Source organism: Salmo trutta, chromosome 39 (genome assembly GCF_901001165.1).
Source record: "Salmo trutta chromosome 39, fSalTru1.1, whole genome shotgun sequence".
Lineage (NCBI taxonomy): Eukaryota > Metazoa > Chordata > Actinopteri > Salmoniformes > Salmonidae > Salmo > Salmo trutta.
In genome coordinates this window covers 5,730,921-5,749,519 of record NC_042995.1, presented here as the reverse complement: position 1 = coordinate 5,749,519, position 18,599 = coordinate 5,730,921, and the positions used below count along the sequence as shown (strand labels likewise).

Here is an 18,599-nt window from a genome sequence, read left to right as displayed (position 1 = left end):
GCTCATTCATATGCTCCTTTTCCCTTGTTGAAACTAAGAGCCTCCAGTGATGATCGTGGAGCCCAAGGAGGACGTGGTTATGGAGGGTCATATCTCTGAGCAGGTGGTGCTGCAGTGTGAGCTGTCCCGCTCCAGCGGTAAGGTCCACTGGTTTAAGGATGGCCTTCAGGTCCTGGAGACGGAGAACGTCCAGCTGACGTCCGAGGGACCGTACAGGAGGCTGACCGTCCTCTGCGGCTCGGCAGAAGATTCCGGAGAGTACGTCTGCGACACGGATGGAGACTCTGTGTTCTTCCAGGTCACCATCACAGGTAAGATACTCCAAGGTTCCATACCTGGTTCATTTGTTGTGAGTCGTAGTGTAATCATTTCATTTTTTGGGGTCTCCTACCAAACCAATCCCCCTTATCAGAAGACAATTATTTAATTTACCTTACACTATTACACGATTTAATCTTATGTCAGACAATTTCATATCCAAACTTCTATTTAAATATATATATATATATATATATATATATATATATTTTAATCGCTTCCTTTTAAATGCAAGTTGTTCTCCCTTTCTCAGAGCTTCCGGTGCGAATCGTCTCCCCCACTGAGTCTGAGCTGGAGCTGACCAACCTGACCTCTGAGAGGCTGGAGCTCAGCTGTGAGATCTCCCAGTCTGATGCCCAGGTACGGTGGTACCGTGACGGGCTGGAGGTGGAGGAGAGTGCCTCTCTCATCCTGGAGGTCCAGGGAGCCCACAGGACACTGGTCATCCCCACGACCACTGTGGAGGACACAGGAGAGTATGTGTGTGACACAGAGGACGACTCGGTCACATGGCTGGTCACTATTACAGGTATGTGGTCAGCGTAAGAGGTTTAGCTATGTCAGGGTAAAGTATTTCAATCTTTGATTTGTATTTTTCAACTATGTGAGATGAATGGACATACATAATATTAATAATATAACTGTTCACTATGATTTCTTATAAATAAGTTCGATTTTAGGTATCTATATTATGTTGTTTTGATGTATTGCTTTCTGCCGTCTGCTAATTTCCCATATTGCAATATTCTGTTCAAAGAATAGAAATGAACCATATAAATCCCCTCTTCTCAGAGCCTCCTGTGAAGCTGGCCCGCTCTGAAACAATGTCTGACGTAATGGACTGTTTCTCTGGAGACCCCATCATCCTGGAGATTGAGGTGTCACGGTTCAACGCTGAGGTGATCTGGATGAAGGATGGAGGAGAGGTGGAGGAGAGCAGTGATGTCACCATCACTGACGACGGACTCATCCGCCGCCTCACCATCCACACGCCCGCCCCTGGGGACTCTGGAAAATACACCTGTCTTGCCTCAGATGACCTCATCGACTTCCAGGTCAAGGTGTCAGGTAAGAGATGGTTGGAGGTGAATGGTACTTTGTTTTCACACAATTCCAATTGAATTCAATCAGGAGATTATAAAAATACTAATGCAAAAATTATATTAAGAAGCGAGGATTTCATGTCCTAAATTGACTGAATTCAAATGGAATTGACTCTCCAAATGTGAACCTTCTCCCTCCAGAGCCCCCAGTGAAGATCGTGAATAGGTCAGAAGTCAAGACAGAGGTCAAGTCTCTGCCCTCTGATGACATCGAGTTGGAGTGTCAACTCTCCAGGGCCAATGCCGTCGCTAAGTGGTACAAAGATGGCCGCCGGTTAAACGAGGACGAGAGGTTCTGTGAGGAGGAAGAAGGGGCGTTCCGGTCCCTGGTGATCCTTAACGCTGAGCTGGAAGATTGCGGAGATTACTTCCTTGATGCCGGAGATGACAACATCACCTTCCATGTCACTGTGCAAGGTAAAGAATCACCTAATCACAAATCAAGTCCTATCTGCTATCTCCTAACCCTTACCCCCTACCACCTACCCCATACCTCTACCCCTCATTCCCTACCCCCTACCCCTTACCCCTATGTACTTGTAGAGATCTTAGAGGATCGGATAGGTGTAAATGTAATGTGTCTGTGTGTAGCTGGTGAGATGAGTCAGGCGCAGGACAGCAGATATGAGTAATGAAAGCAATTTTACTCAATAATAAAACAATACACGTATTAAAATACTTGGCCACAAATACGGACCACAATATAATAAACAATTACTCACAAACAAACATGGGGGAACAGAGGGTTAAATAATGAACAAGTAATTGGGGAATTGAAACCAGGTGTGTAAGACAAAGACAAAACAAATGGAAAATGAAAATGGATCGGCGATGGCTAGAAGGCCGGTGACGTCGACCGCCGAACGCCGCCCGAACAAGGAGAGGGACCGACTTCGGCGGAAGTCGTGACTGTAAAACTAAGCACTATGGTGAAAATAATTCCTCCTAGCCTTTCAGAGGGCAAGGTGGATCTGGTAACATATTGATAATACCTATGAAAACTGCATCTGATTTAAATCAACCAAAAAACTTAAGTCTCTTGCTCCTTCTCCAGAGCCTCCAGTGACCATCCTGGGGAACTCTGAGGACGCAGACTACCAGGAGATGGTTGCCGGGGACGACCTGATCCTGGCCTGTGAGGTGTCCCGGGCCAATGCCCCTGTCCAGTGGTACTGTAACGACAGACAGCTGACTAGCGATGACCGGACCTACATCGAGAGCTATGGCACACTGAGGAAAATCATCCTCTCTGACATCCTGCCCTCTGACTCTGGGAAGTACATGTGTGATGCTATCGATGACAAGATGGTCACCATGGTGAAGATCCAAGGTAATTGGCTGGGCTATATGGACAAAAGGGTGTTTACAGTCTTACAGATGTAGGATGTTAATTTGAGCCAGTTTGCTACAGCAGGAAAATAATCCTACAGAAACAGGAAATGTGAATTATTATGTGGATTATAATTAATATATTTTTTTGTAGTTGATACATTTTTCATTAGGGTAAATCAAGTCTGACATTTTAAAGTGGAAATTACACACTAGAAGCCTTTTGTACAGGAAAATTCTCAGCAACAAAAGAGTGATCAAATTAAGATCCTACATCTGTAGTCGAAACGAGGCCATGTCTACAGTGGAATAAACTTTAACTTTAAAATGTATACTATATACTATAGGGTGTGAACCTTTTCTTTTGCACCTTCTCTCATTCTTTATTTTCTCTTCCCTCTCTCTCTCTCTTACTCTTTCTCTCTCTCTCTCTCTCTCTCTCTCTCTCTCTCTCTCTCTCTCTCTCTCTCTCTCTCTCTCTCCCAGACTCCCCTGTCACCTTCGTAGACAAACAGGCAGTGAACATCATCACGGGTTACGAGGCAGAGAGCGTGACGCTGATGGGGGTTGTGTCTAAGGAGAACGCTCCCGTTCGCTGGCTCAAGGACTGGACGCCCGTCATAGGGGACCGCTTCCACACGGGGGTCGACGGCACCACCCGGTTCCTCACCATTGACCCGCTGAGACGGTCGGACAGCGGAGAGTACACAGTAGACGCCAACACAGACGAGATGCACTTCAGTCTGCTAGTCAAAGGTTTTTAACTTCCATGTTCCCATTCTGTCTTTATCTAATTATATAGTAGCTGAAGATCAGGGGGGAGTACTGTGTTTCTTTAACCAACAGAGGTTAATATGATGCTATAATCCAAATCCCAATAAGAAAAGGTGACATAAAAATGCTGTTGTGAATGACTAAAGTCTTGTAAAGCAACGTGGGGTTGAAAGAATGCACTATGAACGGGGTTTCAGAGGGCGATAGAAGGTATCACCAATCTTAACAGCTCTCTCTCACTTGTGATCTCAGAGATGAGGGTGAAGTTTGCCAAGCCGCTCCACGACACCGTGGCTCATGCGGACGGCATGGTGACCATACGCTGTGAGGTGTGTAAGCCCAAGGCGGACGTCCAGTGGCTGAAGAACGGCGTGGAGATCGTCCCCAGCCGGAGGTTCACCATCCGGGCCGACGGCGTGGAACGCAGCCTCACCATCCACAGGTTGACCAGGGAGGACACGGGGGAGTACGCCTGCGAGTCCAAGGACGACCGCACCGCCGCCAGGCTCAGAGTCGAGAGTAAGTAGTACAGCCCTCAAAATGGGTGCAGGTTTTGGTTCCAGACCAGAATTAATACCCCTAATTAAATTCATCAACAAACCTTCGAGCCCGTCATTAGTTTTTCTTTCCTTCTCTCCTTTTCCCCTCCTCCCCCCAGTGCCCCGCGTGGTAGAGTTCTTGACAGAGCTCCACAACACCATGGTGTTAGAGGGAGAGGACGCCACCTTCAAGTGCGTGGTGTCGCCAGAGGACGTGCAGCTGGTGTGGGGGATGGACGGCGAGCTCGTCGTCATGGGTGACCGTTTCCAGGCGACGCAGAACGGCCTGTGTCACACCCTGGTGATCAAGAGCTGTCAGGTCCTGGACTCCTCTAAGATCACAGTGGAGGCTGAGGGGAACGTGTCTAAAGCCACCCTCAAAGTACAGGGTGAGTCCACAGCAGACCTGGGTCAAATATGTATGGCAAATACTTTCAAATACTTGAGATGCACTTGTTTAGCTTGACCTGAGTGTCAGATGGGAGCAGGCGACTTTCACAAGGTTGTTGCTGTAAATGAGAAAGTGTTCTCAGTCAACATACCAACATAAATAACTCAAACAAAGCCTAAGGAAGTGGATTACCATACAAATGTGTATTCTTAGTGAACCATCCCTTTAACAGTAATGTTTTGTCCTTCCGGCGTTATCCAGAAGCTCAGGTGACCTTCACTAAGAAGATGGAGGCGGTGATGGCCGAGGAGTACGGAGACGCTACCATGGAAACAGAGGTCAGTCTGGACACGGGCGAGGTCCAGTGGATGAGGCAGGGTGTGGTCATCCAGCCAGGACCCCGACACACCCTGGGCCAGAGCGGATGCAAACGCAGCCTGACCATCTGTAACCTCAACCTCTCTGACCGCGGAACCTACCGCTGTGAAACCCTGCACGACCGCACGCAGGTCAAACTCAACGTGGAGCGTAAGACAATGTCCAAACACCATGTCATACTGATTGATAATGATAGGATTTCAGCAGATACAGCCCTTATTGCTATTATAAACTGGTTACCAACGTAACTAAGCAGTAAAAATAAATGTTTTGTCATACCCATGGTATATGGTCTGATGTACCACAGCTGTCAGCCAATTAGCATTCAGGACTCGAAATCACCCAGTTTATAATTTTTGATATGAATAGGATTTCATCAGTTAGAGTAATGAACCAAAGTCTTCAACACAATGGCAGTGTCCTGTTATGCTTAGCTAATAAAACAACAGCTTGAGTCCTGGATTCTATTTGCAACTACTTTGCCTTTAAATATAGTAGCTGTCAACAACAGCTACAATGAATGTTGGCCTTCACTATCATGTATGGTGCTGCCAGCTGTCAGGCACTGAAATAACAATGGGTGAGAGATGGATGAAATGTTGGTATGTCATCTTACAATAGTATCCTATAGACTATAGAGTGATGGCTTGAGGTATGTTATCTTTTAACCTTCTGTCAATGTCTCTACTTCTACAGCCCGTAAGATCGCCATCCGTAAGGGTCTGGTGGAGACGGACACGTTTGAGCGGGAGACGGCCTCCTTCGAGGTGGAGCTGTCTCACACTGACGTGGAGGGCGTCTGGCAGAAGGACGGCATCCGGGTCAAACCCAGCAACCACTGGCGGGTGAGCTGCAACGGGCTGGTCCACGGCCTCACCCTGTCCAACCTTACCCTGGAGGACACGGGTACCATCGTCTTCTCTGCGGAGGGAGTCCGGACCTCTGCCAGGCTCACTGTCAAGGGTGAGGTATCATCATCATCATCATCAATAATCAATCAAATGTATTTATAAAGCACTTTTTACATCAGCAGATGTCACAAAGTGCTTGTACAGAAACCGAACCTAAAACCCCAAACAGAAAGCAATGCAGATGTAGAAGCACGGTGGCTAGGAAAAACTCCCTAGAAAGGTAGGAACCTGGAAAAAACCTAGAGAGGAACCAGGCTCTGAGGGGTGGCCAGTCCTCTTCTGGCTGTGTCGATTGGAGATTATAAGAGTACATGGCCATTAAGGACAGATCGTTCTTCAAAATGTTCAAACGTTCATAGGTGACCAGCAGGGTCAAATAATAATCCCAGTGGTTGTAATGTAGAGGGTGCAACAGGTCAGCACCTCAGAGTAAATGTCAGTTGGCTTTTCATAGCCGATCATTCAGAGGCCGAGACAGCGTTTGTGGTACAGAGATAGAGAGGGAGGGAGAGGGTTGAGGGTCGAGAACATCATCATGATTATCCAGTTATCTAATACAGGGGTCTTTAACCCTGGAGAGCTGTGGCTGGATTGGATATTATAGTATAGAACATTTCTTAACATTTCTTCCATGTTCTTTCCCAGAGACTCCAGTGACTATCATGAAGGAGCTGGTAGACATGAGACTGGAGCAGGGCTCTCCTGCCACATTGGAGTGTGAGCTGTCCAGACAGAACGTGGAGGTCAGGTGGCTGAAGGTAATAGATATACAACCAATAGACCTGCCGTATTTGTGTCAGTAGTGTATTACCATGTTATATAGAAAAAGCACAGATGGGAAGTAAACAGTTTGACCTCATTAAATGTGTGTTGTCTATCCCTGAGAATACGGTAATAATGTGGGTCCCCTGTCTTTCTTGTTGACTGTAGAATGGGACAGAGCTGAAGCCAGGGAAGACCCAGTACCGGATTTACTCCATGGGGAGGAAGAGGTTCTGTCAGCTGCTACAGTGTAGCCTCTCTGATGTAGGCACCTACACCTGTGACGTAGGAGACGTCAATACATCCTGTAACCTGGAGGTCTATGGTAATATACTGTACACTCTCCTTATCAAATCACTGCAGAACAGTTCATTTCAAGTGCATGTAAAACATCTCAGTACTCTCACCAACGGTACTCTTCATTGACCTCTAGTGTTCAGTTATAGTGACAGGAAGGCTGAAACAGGCCAACACAGCCAACCTTGTACTGCGTACTACTGCCACCTAGAGGTCATGGCTGCCTGACTAATGCTCTTCCATTGTTGGCACGGTTACATTTGTTCCAATGTGTTGAACCAATCTTCCGATCTCCCTCCACAGAGCCTGAACTGGAGGTGCTACATGGGCTGGAGGACCTGTATGTCCAGGAGGACCAGAATGCTGTGTTCATGTGTGAGGTGTCCATGGAGGACGTGACTGGGGAGTGGTACAAGGATGGACACAAGATACGACCCACTAGCACCATCAAGATACGCACAGAGGGTTAGTGATACATCAGTCAATCAATCAATCAGTTAATCCATCAAACCGTTAAACTTCATGATTGCGGGTGAACCATTTGTTCTTAATTGACCTACCTGGTAAAGGTCAAATAAATAATAGAATAAACATTGAAATTCCATGTCTGTGTTTCTTCCTTCAGGGACCAAACACTTCCTTCTCATGTGCAACGTTCAAGCTGAGGATTCTGGGGAGATCCGCTTTGTGACCAAACAGACAGAATCAACAGCCTACCTCGAGGTGGAAGGTAGGTGTTTACCTCACCTATCTCTGTGTGATGTTCCAGCTGATCTGACTTCAGTTCTTATAAGCAGACAGAAACCCAAACCTCTGTTGTGGGTGAAGAACTCCCTGTGTGCATGATCTGACCTCAAATCATTTAAGTCATTCTCAGTTCTCTTCACTGAAATATCTGCACTTCTCATATTTTTTCAGAGGCCCCCGTGTCTATCGTGAAGCCTCTGAGAGACCGCACGGCTCTGGAGAAGCACCGCGTGATTCTGGACTGCACCGTGTCCACGCCGCGCTGTGACCTCACATGGTACAGAGGCAAGGCAGAGCTGGTGTCTTCTGATAGGCTAGAGATCCACAGTGACGGCTGCTACCATAAACTGACCATCCACGAGGCGACTGTAGAGGACGAGGGTACCTATAGTATAGAGGTTGGGGAGCACACATCCACAGCCCAACTCCTGGTGGAAGGTGAGTGGATAGTGGTGTCTTGTAAAACAATATGACCGTATTGACATATTGTTGTTGTTGTTCGACATGTCCCTCTGTCACTTTATTCCTCTCAATCTCTCACCTTACCCTTTTCACATTTCTCTCTCTCCCTCACACACGTAGAATGATGTTCCTGACCTTTTGTGGAAAAAGTGACCCATCTCTTTTAACCCTCCATCCCCTTGCCTCTCCAGCCCAGTCCCTGGTGATAGAGACAGAGCTGGAGGATGTGGCGGTGACAGCTCCTGACCAGGCCTGTTTCCAGTGTGAGGTGTCCGTGGCCATCAGCAGGCCCCCAGTCTGGACTCTGAACGGAGAGACCATCCAGTCCAGCCCTGATGTCCGCTTAGAGAACCACGGAACCGTCCACAAACTGAACCTGAAACAGACCAGACCAGACATGAGCGGGACGGTTACCTTCGCCATGGGAAAGGCCAAGAGCAGCGCCAAACTGAACGTGATGTGGAAGTAGAGGCAAGGGGGAGAGAATGGGAAATGTTGATTCTGTTATGATCAGGAATCGAATGTCTGAGACTGTTTTAGGGTTTGAAGGTACTATATAAGAATGCAGTTTATCTGATCTAGTAAAGCTGCATGTAATGAGCGAGACAGAAAAGTGGAATGTGATGATGAAATGTGGTACTTAAGCCCCAAACAACTGTTTCAGGATCAGTTTTGATGTTTTACTCAATGGTTGGGGTTTTAAGCAAAGCTGATCTTCAGTCAGTTGTAAAGGACAGAAAGTAACCTTGGAGAGAAATGTTAAGAAGGGTGGAATCCAGTCAAGTCAAAAGGTAAAATCGGTATGCAACACTCTTGGGTATCTGAAGGTGTTATAATGGTTTATAATGGTGGGTATGAATGTCTGTGTGTATGGATATAAATAAATTGTACACATCTGTAACACATATTTATTTTGAAAATATATTGATTGGAAAGGAACTTTTTAAAATTAATTTTAATTCTATAATTAAGTAAAAAATATTTTTTTCTAAAGATGTTATATTTTCCCTATTGTCATTAAATACTGACGCCCAGTTTGAATGAAGGGTTTTATCCAATAAACCCGTCAGACAATATCTTAGGATAGAGCTTACAAACATTGTTACTTTTGAATGTGCTTCGATGTCAAAGCGTGGCTGTTTGTTTTGCCGAGGATGGAGTGCCTGAACACAAAAGCACCTTCACTGGTTATTTAATGATTGCATTTATGGAAGATATAATTAAACAGTTCAATACAATTTGGTATGATAAAAAGATGTTACAGCTATTCAATCATAAGTCACATGAATAATCCATAATATATTAATTTCATTTTTTTGTTTGCTTTATTACAGTGCAAAACAAAATATACATATGTGTATAATATATGCATATATTATTTAATGTGTTTGAATACAGGAAGAAGAGGTACAGCAATAGGTCAAGGTCTCCATGGTGATAGAAAGCTCTCTTTTCCAAAGCACTGTGAATGACTAGGGAACAAAGCAGTTGAAAGGGACTGAATCTACTACAGTAAATATCCCTACTGAGTTATGACAGAAATCATGCCTTGAGATATGCAAAAAAACAAAAAACATTTAAAATGTGTGTAAATCGTATCTAGATGTCACATTATCTAGATGGCTGGGGGTGGTTTGAATTTCAAACCAGGATTCACCCAGTTCCTATTGTGTGTGTGTGTGTGTGTGTACAGTAAGGATAACTGGTATTCCTTAGCCATTAATGCATTGTTAGAGAGTCCGCAACATTCTGGATTTGTACTACAGTGATTTCTGTTCCTCCTTTGGATAACACTAACAAAGGGCCAACCCACTTGCCAATAGAAAAAGATGAATAAAATTTAAAAAAATGTCTTTTGTATCTAACTTGATTGACACAGGCACTTGGTGAGTGTTTTAAGTTGGAATGTGAAATTTAGTAAAACATGTTTTTAATAAATGTATTATTTCTTAATACTGCGATTTATCATGGGTCTACTGGTTATTTAAACTCTGAATCATCTTATTTCACAAGGTATTTTAGTAGGCCTTTAGTCAACTCCAACACAGTGGCTTTTCCCCATGCATTCATAAAACAGTATCAATCAATACAAATCACTCAATCCATTAAACTACTCTTCCTGTTCACTTCCTGATAGACCATCTCTTAGTTTTTACTTACAAATAACAATTATTTTATTGTTCCAAACCCAGGTAAGTACCAATTTAATATAGTCCTACCTTGTGTCAGAAGCTTAAGAAGTTTAAAAACCAAAACCACCCAAATCCTACAATCTGGTCTAAAGAAGCATAGTATTTGCAGTCCATTAAAAAGAGGTTCTCAAAAAGGGAAAGTATTCAAGTACTGTTTCCAGTAAAAGGAGGGAGAAGTGTGCTTGTCAAAACCAGATGGCTAACACACACTGTCTCAACACCTTTCCTCCATGGTAAGGCCGGGCGTCACGGCAAAAATATATTTTTTGTCTAAATGTGTTTTATGATTAGTGCATGACCTAGAATGGCAACAAATAACTTCTTAGTGATTTTAACAGGCTTTCTACATTCTGATGGTTTTATACTCAACCAAACCAGGACAAAACTGACAGTGAACTAGCCCAATTTGTAGAACTTTTCATTTAAATTTAGCACTATCAAAATTCTGTTATTGTAAAAATATATAGTGGTATGTGGATCCATACCGGTATTCACAATATAGTCGCCCAGCCCTCCTCCATGGATGTAGCGTTGTTACGGCAGCAAAGGGACGACCAACAGTTTGCTTGGACATAATCTAAATATGTTTTTCCAACACATATCCAGGTCCTCTTGCAGAATACCAATGGTTTTCCAGGCCATTGACTGGTACTGGCAGTGTGTCCATGTGTCTGAGCTGGAGCATTTAGTCTGTCTGGGTTGAGGTCCACAGACATTGTAATCCAAAAAATCCTAAAAGATTATATTGTAATTTAAGGTGCAGTTCAGTCATCTGACTACTGTATTTATGAAAACGGGTCCATTACCCTGTATAAATGTTATCTGGCACATTATCGCACGTATTCCTATGGTTTTAATAAAAAACAAAATTAAACAAATACAATTAAGGGACATGGAACGTTTTGATAGCTGCAGTAACTGGGTAATGTCATTCTCTATGATTCCGTCCCCCTTAACAAGTATTGATGCCCATTCTGCTAGTCATTATGATACTAGCTGAGCGATGAAAGAAGTAAAACCACTTGACTTACACAAAGCCAATGCTTTGCTTGTTAAAAATGTTAAATTGTCTCTTGGGGAATAAGTGAATAAAATAAAAAACACATTAAAGTGTTAAAAGTAGTAAATATCCATTCATACAGGTATCATTTGCTTTTCCATACAGAGTTCTAGAACTGTTCGGTCTTCCGGAAACTTATCGACTCCAACCCGGCATGGTAGAACTGATTCTGATTGGATCCTGGGGTTTCGCTCCCATTACCTTCCTGCTACATGTTTTTTCTTCATTGTGAAGAACGCTGTAGATTCCCTCTACTTGACTGTCCTGTATGTTCCAATGACATTTGATGAAAGGCACTGTATAAAAACCTAACTCATTATAACCCACAACATCCATCTACACAAGCCCATCTGTGGTTGAGGGATGGTAGATTGTGTTCTGGAGGGTCAAGTCCTCTGTTTCTCCAATAGAGGGCAGTACTAGCGTGGGTCTGAAGGGTTGAAGAAGAGGGGTGGGCTTGGAGGTGAAAGTCTTGTGGTTGATCTGGTGGACGGTAGGCTGAGGGGGTGTACGGTTGGTGTGAAGATGCTTTAAGCCCGCGGTTCTCGGTCTGTCCTGTAGATGGCGGTAGTAGAGAAGTAGGGTGACTGACAGCACTGCTAGCTGGAGTCCCTCTGTTGCCTGAGCACCGTGTAGACATCCTCCACTTTACTGAGCCCTTCGAAGAAGGGGATTAGATCCAGGAGCTCGGTGTCGGCCATGTCATCGAACCACGACGCCACAGGCACCTGCAGCCACACACAGAAGGGACAGAGTCAGACATGTCGTTACAATGAGATAATTACAACGGCGAGGCACCAGAGTCGGTCATACAGCTAGTTACAACGAGAGCAAGGCTCTGGTTTCAATGAACTACAGCGAGCTAGTTAGAATGCAGCTAGAGAGACAGCTGATGGCACTTTCATTCAAGTGGTACGACATCCTGCTTCTACATGGTCCTTCAGTCATATAATGGTATAGTTTATAAATGATTCAGAAAAAAGGTTTATGAAGAGTTTATAGATAACAACAGATTTAGAAACTATCTATACAATTTTAATTGCAAAACGTTTTCACATAACTAAAAGTTTGATAAAGCCAGTCAGCCAACATCTGCCATCTTTTTTTTTTAAGTAATGGATGCTGAAAGAGGAGGAAAAGGAAGAGGAGTGGGCCAAGGAGGAGGATGAGGAGGAGGAGAGTGGTTCTTACAGCGTTGTCTGGGTGGAAGACGTAGGAGGCTGGGGAGTTGTCTATGATGATGACCTTGTTCAGGTCCCTGCCCAGACGACTCAGGTCCTTTACGTAGTTCCCCCGGTGGAACACACACGACTCACGGAACAGACGGCCGCGGAACGCACCCCACTTATCCAGCAGGTCTGACACTGGGTCAGCATACTGGAGAAACACACATAGGGGTCTCCGTATCAGGTGAGGAAAACAAGTGACGTGTTATTTCCTGTCTTTTGCAGGTTTTGACCAGCCTTAAAAAAGGTCCAATGCAGCTGTTTTGCTAGGAATGTTTGGGAGTGGTCTGAGTGCGGAGGGGAAACTGAATGCTCTCTGTTATTGGCAGTGAGGTTGGGAACTCTTTCTTATTGGTCTATTAACTAAATGTACTCCCTGGTGATGTCACCAGGCAGGCCAAAACTCCATCCCACCAAAACAGGCTGAAATATAAGACAGCTCTTACACTAAAAGGGCATTATCATTTTCACACTACTATTCCAACCACAGCGTGGAAATATAAAACTTGTTTTGATTGCATTGAGTCATTTTCTGGTTTAACATGGTGTTGTCCTCACCTTAGCCAGGCTAGCTGTGAACAGAATACATTCAAACAGCTCTCCCATCCTCTTAAGGAACTCATCCACGTGAGGTCGCTTTAACACATATACCTGGATGGATACATTGTATGTTAAGTTTAAGGTTTAAACAAATACATTATCTTTCCACCTCATCCTTTTCCAAAATGAAAAACATCCCCCCACTCAGATGCATTGAGCCGTCTTCTTCTTTCCGTAGTGGTCTGCTGCCGAGGGTCATAGTCCTGAACCAAGTCATGCAGAATAGGCTTTACCTTTCTGAACAAACCTATCCTGGATTACTTGAATCAGGCCCAGGCCCAAGATACACTGTTGGCTCCAACTTCAGAACCATGTAGGAGGTGACAGTCTCTCACCGTGACTCCAACGTTCCTTTTGCGGTAGAAAACCCAAGGCCTCAGATGCCATTCTAACCCAGCCCAGAACCAGCCCTGGGGAAAGTGGCTACTGACTGGGCAGTTGGTAACATACAGATATACAGTATTGTAGGGAGCCATAATATACCTTGATAATACTAAAGGATTTAACATGGAAAGGTAGAGGCCGATGACATTGGTCTGTGAAAATGTATTTCAATGAATTGCATGGTCTGTGATAGTTAAGCTCGTCACCATGCGTAGTGATAGGCTCACCTGATGAACAGTTCCATCGATCTCTACGGGAATGATAAAATCAGCATTGTTCACTGGCTGTGGGAATAATAAAGATACATTATTTTGAACAAAACCACTTGAAAGACATCCTAAACACCAGAAACAGAGTATACATGAGAGAAACCATGTGTATTTAGAATATTTAGAATACAAAAAACAGCTAGTCTGGATGTGTGAAAGTGGCAACAATGACAGAGATGTCATTGTGACTGCCAACAATAACACTGTGGAGAAACCAATCTCTTTCCTCGCTCTCAGAGTGTTTCTCATTACTATTGGACATTACTGCCTGGTGATGTCATGCTTTCACAAGAGGGGAAAAATCTCTTTCCATAAAAAGAAAACAGGAGATGCAAAAAGGCACACAAAAACATTTGTGTCCATAGCATTTGCGAGGATAGGATTTTTTTTTAAGAAAAGCTAAACCCCAAATTAAATGGTACAGCAATTGTATCAAAGTTCACCAATAGCTTTAGAGCTCATGGATGATGGGAAAATGCATCTGTGACTATATAATATTACTACTGTAAATGGTGCGGCAGTATGTTCCTGGTCTTACCTTGAATGAGCTGTGGACCAGTGTTTCATCCAGGTCTATGACAACACAGATCTTCCCTGCGTCTTTTGACTTGGCCTGAGGCAGCAGCGGTCTGACTTGGACCTGAACACACACACACACACACACACACACACACACACACTACCATTTGTCATGATACATGTAAAATACAAACTACACTGACATAGACCTAAAAAAACACCAACATCAAGTCACGTCCTACATTTACTATGACATCATAAAACACACAAACAGCATTTACCTGGACCTACGCAAACACTGCATATATAAACTAGACCACAGCATTTACCTGGACCTACACAAACACTGCATATACAAACTAGACCAGAGCATTTACCTGGACCTACACAAACACTGCATATACAAACTAGACCAGAGCATTTACCTGGACCTACACAAACACTGCATATACAAACTAGACCAGAGCATTTACCTGGACCTACACAAACACTGCATATATAAACTAGACCAGAGCATTTACCTGGACCTACACAAACGCTGCATATATAAACTAGACCAGAGCATTTACCTGGACCGGCACAAACACTGCATATACAAACTAGACCACAACATTTACCTGGACCTACACAAACACTGCATATGCAAACTAGACCAGAGCATTTACCTGGACCTACACAAACACTGCATATATAAACTAGACCAGAGCATTTACCTGGACCTACACAAACACTGCATATATAAACTAGACCACAGCATTTACCTGGACTGACACAAACACTGCATATACAAACTAGACCACAGCATTTACCTGGACAGACAAAAACACTGCATATATAAACTAGACCAGAGCATTTACCTGGACCGACACAAACACTGCATATACATAGATTATAAAACATCCCTGGACCATTAAAGAGAGCAGTGGTACATACCTTGGAGACAGTCCCGTTCTCCTCCACCAGTAGCGGGGCGTTGTTGTTGACCGGCGGGGGCTCAGCCTGGTCATGACATAGGCAGCAGAAGAGGCTGTGGAACAGGCCTCGACTCCTGGGCTTCTTAGACGACGAGGGTGGGGGACCTGGACGAAAATAACGGGTCCATCCGTCAGTCACACAGTCTTCCTGTATCTATTTACTCTCACTTCTCCCTGATGTGGTTTATTCACCGAGTCTTAACTTGAGACACATGTACATGCTGTAGTTTGAACTCTTGCATAACTTGTGGGGTGATGTCGATTGAACGTATGTGTGGAAATTCCTGTAGCCCGAGTTGGGATGTGTCCCGATGCGAACAACCTATTTCTGCAGATATACTGTATGCTCAAAGGATAATACATGTGATGTAATGGTTGTTTTTCAAGTTAAATCCAGCAGAATATATTTCATATATAGCATCTTTAGTCTGTGACTTCATTGCGGTCATTTCGCGTCAACCTGATGCCCTTTTCCCAGTGGTTTGAATGAAAAACCATTAACAGATAAAACAGACTTTACTTGGTTATTAGTTATAAGAGGAATGTCCTTTAGGCGAGAGACATGATTGTGCAGCTTTAATTTCCATGAGGAATATGTAAACTTAGCTAAGAAAGTCATGAGGGGCATGTCACTTCAAATCAGTGACAGTTTGAGTAGCCACTTAAAATCACTACATCTAACTCAATTTATTATAATAGCGAATCTCTATTTCTAAGCGTTGCCTGACTATGACTGCCATTCTTGGAATAAAACATTTTCTTAAGATTAAGACTAAACTGACTTCACTTTTATGTAGAGTTTTTGTTTAATATAATAAAGCTCTAGAGCTCCACTACTCGCTCTCTGCAAACTTCTGCCCAATCAGAAAAGGGACAAATGTTTTCCTTAAACTCTCCTCCCTTTCATTCTCTTTATTCCCTGTCTTTCTCTCACTCGCAACGTGACCGTGTTACAAACTCTTTCACTGTCCCCCCCTTCTTTCTCTCCCTCTTTCTCTGGCCCGTTCCAGACCTGTGACCCTCCTCTGCCCACTGCCACGTCCAGGCCAAACTAAAACAGGAAGGGGAAATGCAGGGGCAGATCAGAGGGGGAAACACATCGTGTCAGCCCACCACCACTGACGCAGCAGGATCAGATGTCACACAACAAGGCAGGTTACAGAGAGCGGACAGCGGCCTGGGAATAGGGCCTCAGCAGGGATACGTCTAATCCATTACCTCTCCTTTAAAGCTTCAATATGTAACTTTTTGGGCGACTTGAAAAAAATTCACATATAAATGTGTGTTATAAATCTGTCATTCTCATTGAAAGCAAGTTGAATAAGCAGTAGATCTGTTCTATGTACACTATTTCTATGCTTCCCATTCTTAAGTTTTCTTTTTACTATTGGTTTTGTACACCAGCTTCAAACAGCTGAAAATACAATGTTTTTGGTAATGGAGAAATATATTTCACAGCGGTTTAGATGGTACAATGACTCCCTACACTATACATGCTTGTTTTGTCACAAATTGAAATGACACAAACTATTAGAATTTTGGCAACCAGGAAATAGTCGAGCGATTTCTGCATAGTGTATCTTTAAGAGAGGGGCCCAATTCCAAACCGGGCCCTAGATCCTGGTTGAGTCTCCTGCCTAACAGATATGAAAGGATTGAAAGATCAACCAGAGGGCTTTCAGGAGCTCTTATTGTATCACAGATACAGTAGACACTGCCTACCTATCAAATCCTTTCACATCTGATAAACAAGAGGAGTCTCTGGTTTGGTTTGTGACCAGTAACGCAGGTTCCCCATTGGCCCAGGTCAGCTAGAGACAGGAAGTTACAGCGTTAAACAGGAAGCCCGTCAAAGTCATGGGCTCTCACTCCATTTGTGTCTCCTGGGCATGGCTTTCACACAGTGCTTCCCTTAGGATTTATTTCAGCCATGGTGGCAAGGTACGGGGTATATTGCTACTGGCGTTAGTGCAATGACATGCTAGCTGTTCCCATGCTAGCTGTTCCCATAGACTTCCAGTCATTGAGCCAACGACTATCCATTTAAAAAGTGTGTCTATGAATATAGGGAAACACTGCAACATAAACCCTTCTCTGAGAATATTTGTTTTGATAACACATTACTATACAGTTAGAGGAGCTACTCATACCAGGAAATATAACTACAAGCTACCTGGTACGATTACATCACACACACTAAATACAATCCCTACTTGGTGCCACCTCACACCTTGCTTGACACATTATCACCAGACTTCTCCGAGGTCTATCACTGAGACACAGCTACCACTCCGACAACGTTGTGCCCAAGTTGTGGACAACAAACCAAGATGGCATTTCTCATATAGCCTATGGCTGTAGTTAAACTGTGCCATCCATCGAGTTGTATGTTGCCAATGAGGAAGTACAAGGTGCGTGGGCAGGCCTTAATCTCTGTTTTGAATGGGTCATTATAATGTAGATACTAGGGCAGGCTATTGAAGCTGTACAGTCCTCTTGTGGTAACTGCTGATTGCATAACAGCGGGAAAAGCTTTTCAAGAACGCATCACCCATAAAACATGCTAACCAGTCTTCTAGAACAATGGTTCATGTAAACAAGTCACACGTTTATAAATGCATCGGTCTGTAGCCCAGTGCACAGCTGCGGTTTAAATGTTAAAACTCTCAAGTTATTTCAGAAGTGTTTGCTTTTGTAGGAGGCCTCTGACAGACAGCAACTGCAGCCTCGTCAATGAATTGTAGCTAGATTAGGCGATTTGATTGAGTGGCCTCGTCCGTCCTCACCGCAGTAACCTTGCCTGTCAAAAAGTTGCGTCGCGTATCACAACAATGTTGCCATTCAGTGGTCACACAATGGTTGTAGACGATTGCAGATTTGATACAGTTTCGTTTCGTAAACACTGTCCTCGTCTTTGAAAACACCCAATGGACGATGAACTAGGCTAGCTAACTGTGAAAAGTTTTGAGTGTGGTGCAAAACAACTGGCGTGCATCTTGAGAACTTTCTCCAAAACTTACCCTTCTCTCTATTCGCCTCTTCATCTCGACTAACTTGCGTGATTATTGAGGACTGGTGGTCCATTACACCAGACTTTATCCACAATAGAAACTAAAAACTTTGTTCCGTTTTAGATTGCTCGCTGACTAGGAACATTAAATTATAAATGTGCACAAAGTTACATAACCGCAAACACTATATAAATACATTACGCATCCAAACGATTACATTTCTCGGCTATTCAATGACGTAACAGACCGGTATAAAACCTACAAATAAAAGTTATAGACGTTTAAAAGAGAGTTGGTAACTTTGTTTCAACATGGAGTTCAACTCCGCTCTCAATTTGAAGATACAGACATGG

General features: G+C 43.8%; 2 protein-coding genes across 3 annotated transcripts in view; one reads left to right on the top strand and one right to left on the bottom strand.

Moving 5' to 3' along the window:
* Positions 1-9,864, top strand: part of obsl1a (obscurin like cytoskeletal adaptor 1a) — a 19,813-nt gene extending 9,949 nt beyond the window's left edge. For both annotated transcript variants that reach the window (XM_029740980.1, XM_029740979.1), the window contains 16 exons: positions 39-311; positions 572-847; positions 1,111-1,386; positions 1,563-1,838; positions 2,476-2,751; positions 3,237-3,506; positions 3,777-4,043; positions 4,183-4,452; positions 4,716-4,982; positions 5,529-5,795; positions 6,389-6,501; positions 6,674-6,830; positions 7,106-7,267; positions 7,428-7,532; positions 7,721-7,987; positions 8,203-9,864. In XM_029740980.1, coding sequence (XP_029596840.1) covers positions 39-311; positions 572-847; positions 1,111-1,386; positions 1,563-1,838; positions 2,476-2,751; positions 3,237-3,506; positions 3,777-4,043; positions 4,183-4,452; positions 4,716-4,982; positions 5,529-5,795; positions 6,389-6,501; positions 6,674-6,830; positions 7,106-7,267; positions 7,428-7,532; positions 7,721-7,987; positions 8,203-8,480 — 3,800 coding nt within the window. In that variant the 3' untranslated portion in view covers positions 8,481-9,864. The remainder of the gene's footprint in view (positions 1-38; positions 312-571; positions 848-1,110; positions 1,387-1,562; positions 1,839-2,475; positions 2,752-3,236; positions 3,507-3,776; positions 4,044-4,182; positions 4,453-4,715; positions 4,983-5,528; positions 5,796-6,388; positions 6,502-6,673; positions 6,831-7,105; positions 7,268-7,427; positions 7,533-7,720; positions 7,988-8,202) is intronic.
* On the bottom strand, positions 9,323-18,599 carry LOC115179444 (carboxy-terminal domain RNA polymerase II polypeptide A small phosphatase 1). Its single transcript, XM_029740981.1, has 7 exons — positions 18,256-18,599; positions 15,195-15,340; positions 14,281-14,382; positions 13,701-13,757; positions 13,048-13,140; positions 12,455-12,640; positions 9,323-11,991 (listed from the first exon to the last, which is right to left on the bottom strand). Exons 1-7 carry the CDS (start codon positions 18,317-18,319, stop codon positions 11,863-11,865), a joined length of 777 nt encoding a protein of 258 aa, XP_029596841.1. The 5' UTR covers positions 18,320-18,599; the 3' UTR covers positions 9,323-11,862.